Genomic DNA, 6,668 nt, shown 5'->3' with positions numbered 1-6,668 from the left:
ATCCCCCCCCCCCCCCCCCCCCCTAGTATTTGGTCTTACTTCCCTAGTCTCAAGTCTCAAGTCTCAACTTCCCTTTTTATTAGGCGAGTCCATTGGTGTTATTCAAACAGCCTTCTTCTCTCTCCCCTTTCTGTTTTTCATTTCTTTCTCTTCATATATGGCCAAAGGAAGTGGACTCTCCTTTGATCCAGATCCCATCAAACCTATTCCTACTATCCTCAATTCTTTTCTTGAACCCCATAACAACCACTTTTATCCTCGTAACAAAATTTTTTTCAATTTTTCATCTATGGAATCATCATACAACAACAGGTCACCACCTCCTACTATTCAATTCCCAGTAAACCTTAACTGCTCTACTACTCATCATGATCAAGACGAACAGCACATCAGACCAGTTATTGATGAAATGGACTTCTTTGCTGATAAAAAAAATGATACTAATTCTGAGGAGCCAACAACAGCTAATGATTCTGATAGAAAAGAATCAAACACTCCTCCTCCTCCTCCTGGATTGGATTTTAATATTAATGTAAGGTTAACCGAATTAGGAGTACATTTCTTACCAAATGTTGTGAATTTTGACATAATTGTATTCGTTTTGTAGACTGCTTTGCATCTTCTTACAGCAAACACTTATAGTGATCAGTCCTTAGTGGATGATGGCTTATCCCCTAATTCTGATGATAAAAGAATCAAGAGTGAGGTAAGACTAATTTAATATCACTCACTATACTGGAGTTGATTGATTTCTCACTCAACTAATCAGAAAGTTACTCTCTTTTTTTGTTGTTGTTGAAAGAAATTGAAATGAAGAAAAAGGGTGACTTTCTGATAAAGTAACCATATGAGAAATCAATTGGTATATTCTGTAATTTAGCTTTGTTAACATGAATTTTGGACATCCTCTGTTTCAGTTAGTAGTTCTTCAGGCTGAATTGGAAAGAATGAATGGCGAAAATCGACGTTTAAGGGATATGTTAAATCAGGTGAAAAACAATTACAATACCCTGCAGATGCATATGATGACAGTGATGCAACAAAATCAAGAAAGTGGTCAACGTGATGGGAAAAGTGAAGAAGTGAAACATCAAAATGGTCATGGAGGAGGAGGAGGACAAGTAGTGCCTAGGCAATTTATGGATCTTGGCTTAGCTGCTTCTGAGGCTGAAGAGACTTCCCAGTCATCGTCCGAGGGACGCAGTGGCAGGGAAAAATCGCGATCACCAGCGAATAACATTGAAGCAGGTTCGACATGTGGAATTATAAGAGAAGATAGTCCTGAAAAAGAGTCACCTGGTTGGGGTTCTAATAAAATTCCAAGACTTGGCAATAGCTCTACTAATAAACCTGCTGATCAAGCTACTGAGGCTACCATGAGAAAGGCTCGGGTCTCGGTCAGGGCTCGATCAGAAGCTCCCATGGTATGTAACTTTGATTTAATGTATATATATATATTGATTTTGGTTTTAAAAGATTATTTGATAAAACCTTTTTTTGTGATGCAATCAGATCACAGATGGTTGCCAATGGCGAAAGTATGGGCAGAAAATGGCGAAGGGAAACCCATGTCCTCGGGCTTATTACCGGTGCACCATGGCAGCTGGTTGTCCAGTTCGGAAGCAAGTATGTTTCTGTTTTTCTGTACTTGGTCAATCATGAATCTTAGTAAATTTAGACTCTAATTAACAATAATGTGTTAGTTGTACACTGATTGTCAATACTAGTTGGTGTTGTGTTGCTATTGCTCTTTCTTGATCAAATACAGAATTTTTTTTTTTCCAACAATAATCAACAGAGAATCTTGTTAGGAAATATCTTGAGGAATTCACTTCTGAATTTATATATTATAGTAGTAATTAAAAGCAATGAAAGTTTTTATAGTGTCTATAACTTTAACCAGAAGTCTCAGAGTCGAGCTTCAAATAAAGAATTGTACACTAAAGAGTGTTTTACCTCCTTTAGTGGGTTACTCAAAGCGAGTCTAGATTAGCCGGATTAATGGGCAATGAATATTGAATGAAAGGGGGAAAAAAGGAAGTCTTTTGACTGAAGTGAATTTTGCTGCATTGATAGGTTCAAAGATGTGCAGAGGACAGAACGATCTTGATCACAACTTATGAAGGTACTCACAACCATCCGTTGCCACCGGCAGCTATGGGGATGGCCTCAACAACTTCCTCTGCAGCAAGAATGTTACTTTCAGGTTCTATGCCAAGTGCAGATGGGCTAATGAATCCCAATTTCTTCGCGAGAACTCTCCTCCCTTGCTCTTCCAGCATGGCCACAATTTCAGCCTCCGCCCCGTTTCCTACTGTTACATTGGACCTAACTCAATCCCCAAACCCGTTGCAATTCCCAAGACCCCCAAACCCATTCCAAGTCCCATTTTCAAATCCAACTCACAACAACATCCTAGCAAATCCAGCTGCACTTTTGCCTCAGATATTTGGCCAGGCTTTGTATAACCAATCCAAATTCTCTGGCCTCCAATCGTCTCAAGATTTGGAAGGACAACAGCACCCTTCAACGATGTCATCCTCGAACCACAACCCTCTAGCTGACACGGTGAACGCCTTAACCAGTGATCCTAATTTCACTGCAGCATTAGCAGCAGCCATCACTTCACTTATTGGCAATCCAGGGCAATCAAACAATGGTACCAACAATACAATTGCCACCACCACAACGCCCGCCAACAACAATAACAACAGTGTCACAAACAATGGCAATAACAACAGCAATGGCAACAATAAAGTGACGAATTCGAGTTTTCCAGCAAATTGATTGATAGCTTGTCAATTAAGCTGCTGTGCGCATAATTTCCTTTCAAGAAAGAATTTTTTTCTTAAATTAATTTTTTTGCTTAATTAGTAATCACGAAAACTAGATTACTATACAAGTTGATAAGATTTTTTTGTGTGTTTTATAGGTGGCTTAAAACATATAATCTTCCATTCTTTTTGTGGCTGAATAATGTAATTCAAGATTTCTTATCAATACAAAGAAAAAATATTGGCAAAGGAAAAGAACAGAAATGTTTGAAATTCATTTTTTGTCTTCCTTCTATTTTCTCTCTCTTTGTCAATAGTATTATTTAGTTATCGCATCGTTTCTTATTCTTCAATATGTACTACTATTTGCTATTGCATTTGTTTTGTATTTTGCTACTTTCCCATCTTACTTCTTTTTTACGATCTAACATCGGAGACATGGACTTTTGAGCCGAGTCTATCAGAAACAGTTTTTCTACCTCACAAAAATAAGAGTAAGGTATGTGTACATCGTACCCTCTTCATACCCTACTTGTGAGTGTACAGCAAAAAGTACACAGAAAAAATTACTAGGTCAATGTTAAAGCGGAGGAAATTGAGAAAATAGTAACTCCCTCCTAGTTTATGTGTCACATTTTGTTTTTTGATTATCCATTCACATTTTTATAATTTTACCTATTTACCGGCCTTAATGAGAAGTTTTCATAACAATACAAATCTTATGACATGTGGACTATAAGCTAAGTTCCAGAAGTCTTTATTATTATTTTTAGAATTTCGTATTGATTCAAACTAACTATATCATATAAAGGATATAAATTGAAGTAAAATACTGTATGCGTTGGAAGTGCAAGAATTTGGTGAGTCTTCAAGTGACATTATTATTGATATGGGAGTCAAGAAAGGAGTCAATAAAACCGTCTGAAAGTTGTTAGAAATTATAAAGGAGTTTGTTTTGACATGGAAAAACGTATGAGAAAGAAGAAACAAAATAGTGACTAATGAGAAAGAGATTTGGTTACTTGTCTCATTTGTTAAGCTTTCTTATGACCTACAAATGACAAATTTCATTAAATGACAAGTTTCATTTTGATGTTGAATACATTGTCCGTTTCTTCAACGTTATTGATCTCCATTTTCCTTGTCCATACCTAAACATGACAAAATCAAGATTGGGATACTTACCCAAATAGTCAATTAGATTACCTGTTTATTCTTTCTAATCGATATTTATAGATTATACATTGATCATTATACATAGTTATACATATATTATACATATATCATATATCTGTTGATCATTTTTAATTTAAATAGGTGATTGAATAACTATTTAGGTTAATCGTTTTAAAATTATTAAATATGTTTTTACGTACCTTGTTATAACTTGTCAGTATATATTGATTAAATCCTTATTTATATGTTTTGGATTTCCCATTTTGTTGATAAAAGATTTATGACTAAAGGCGGATACATGATATTCTTGTGTGGATTGAGTGACAACACTGTACTGAACTATTTTTTCTATTAGAAAAAACATATGAGAAGATGGTTGCCTTTGAAATTGTGACCTAGATATAAAAAAAATAAAAATCAACATCTACAATAATATGCCCTCTTAATTGCTCGACCTCGAGCCATCGATATCATATACTCTACTTAAATAAATTTCAGAAAATATCTGCTATATATCCGATCTTCATTGATATTTCACTTGTAGCGACACATCATTTCTATATTTTATGGTATACATGGATTCATGATCTTCTAAGGTCTGAAGGAGCTCTCTTTAATATATTCATGACTGAATCGATTGACTTCGAATCAAATAGAATAAATCTAGAAAACGCGTATGCATAATAGCTTAAGTGGTTGTTCCTTCATACCTTGAAGTCAGAAAATGCTATGATATAGTCCAATTGTGATCAATATTGAACAGGACTTTTGAGGTCAAGTAGGAGTCTACATATATATGTCTTTTTCTTCTTGAACATTTCTATTGACCTAGTCCTCTCAACTTAATTGCCAAAAACATTTGGACGTATGCCCTGGCCTACGTGCTATGGCACTACATATATCTTTTTTCTTTTGTTTTCCTTGTAGTATTACGTTTTTGGCTAAATAATGAAATCAATGGGATTAGTGTGATCATATTGAAGAAAATAAGACTTTAGTGACTCTAGTGGGTCCAAAATATGATGCAAATACTCCATGTTTTTCTTGACAACCCAACAGCTACTTGTAATTAAATTACGATCACATGTATACATGTAATATTATATGGTTTAATTTAATTTTCTTTGTCTCAAATTATCTATCGTAATTCTCTTTTACACGCTTTTTAAAAAAAAATAGAATGAGATTTTACCCTCTTCATTTACTTTTACTTGTTCATTATACTAAAAATAGATTTTCATTTTTACTTGTACAGTTTAAAGAATCAAGAGATAATTTATCACTTAATTCCTAATTTACCTTTATTCTTAACTATAATTATTTACCAATATTTTTTTCTAAATCATTGAATTTATTATATTTAAATGGTTATATAGTAAATTTATCATTTTATTAATTACTTCTTTTTAAAGAGTGTGTCAACTCAAAGATGGACAAGTAAAAATAAAATAATAGAGTAATCATTTTACCCTTCTTGGTATTTTAACAATCATAACATCATCCCATAATTGAGATATTTGTTATCTTCAATAATTAATTTTAATTAAGATAGCTATTTTTAGATGATATGAGGGGGGGTGGAGAGAGTACCATTTGACTGTGATTTCTATTTTGAGATTATGTTATTTTTTTGGATAAGATGGGCATTTATTGCTCTCTAAGCTCTCATCAACTTGTCATTTAATGATGAGATGGAGTCAACTTTGGTACATTTAAGTTAACTGACGTGTTTGTTTGTGCTAGAAAATTCTACTTAGAATTTGCAAAGGAAGCATTTATTTTCTTGTGTACAATCCCAATGAAGATCACCTATATATATATATATTAACTAGTGAACATTTTCGCTCTTCGCGCGGTCATAAAAATTATTTATAAATTCAAAAGTCACTCACTTATGTGTAGTTATCTTAGCAAGTCATTCACAATGTTTCTTATGTGTAATTTGCTACTCTAATATTTCTCATATAATTAGAAACATTGGAATCTTTGTTATTGTCTAACTATTGTTCAAACGTTGACATATATAATTAACTGATTACTCAATTATAAGCTAATTTTTTTATATAAAATGTGTAACTGAGTTGTGTGTTTTTGTATTTATAATTTATATTGGTACTTTAGATATAAGTTTGTTTTACTAACTATAGTTATAAATTTTGTTATATTATATATTACTTAATTTTAGTGGGACACGTCAATAAAAAGTTTATAATGAAGATCTTTTTATTTCTTAACAATTTAACTTAAAATAAAAATTTCAAGTTAACAAAAATTAATGAAAAAATTCTTTAAATTGGTTGGGTGACGTTTTATGTAGAATACTAATAGTTGAGTGACTTTCTAAGATAACTACACATAAGTGAGTGACTTTTGAATTTATAAATAACTAGTCAACTTAGCCGCGCTTCGCGCGGTAATAATTTTTTAAATAGTTATCAATAATAAAAAATTGCTCTCAAATCTATATATTATAATTCAAGTTTTAATCTAATCTATTGTTAACATTTGCTTTCCACTAATTTGTATCATTTTAAAGTGTGATAAAATTTGAAGAAAGATTGATCCCTTATATAACCTTATGCCGTCAAATAGGATAAAAATGTGTTTACTCCACTTAAGCATGTGAAAGTAAACAATAATAGTTGATTTTTTTCACAACATCTCTTTAATTGATATGCATTTTGCTATATATTTTTATTTTCCTTTTTCTTCTTTATT

General features: G+C 32.7%; 1 protein-coding gene across 1 annotated transcript; it reads left to right on the top strand.

Moving 5' to 3' along the window:
• The first annotated feature begins 21 nt into the window (after nucleotides 1-21).
• On the top strand, nucleotides 22-2,919 carry LOC102582841 (WRKY transcription factor 6-like). Its single transcript, XM_006364103.2, has 5 exons — nucleotides 22-532; nucleotides 608-706; nucleotides 918-1,424; nucleotides 1,513-1,626; nucleotides 2,077-2,919. The coding sequence occupies exons 1-5, from the start codon at nucleotides 158-160 to the stop codon at nucleotides 2,785-2,787; spliced, it is 1,806 nt and encodes a 601-aa protein (XP_006364165.1). The 5' UTR covers nucleotides 22-157; the 3' UTR covers nucleotides 2,788-2,919.
• The last annotated feature ends 3,749 nt before the right edge of the window (nucleotides 2,920-6,668 follow it).

Source organism: Solanum tuberosum, unplaced genomic scaffold (genome assembly GCF_000226075.1).
Source record: "Solanum tuberosum cultivar DM 1-3 516 R44 unplaced genomic scaffold, SolTub_3.0 scf00468, whole genome shotgun sequence".
Lineage (NCBI taxonomy): Eukaryota > Viridiplantae > Streptophyta > Magnoliopsida > Solanales > Solanaceae > Solanum > Solanum tuberosum.
The sequence above is the reverse complement of the archived record's forward strand: the minus strand, read 5'-3'. Positions and strand labels throughout refer to the sequence as shown.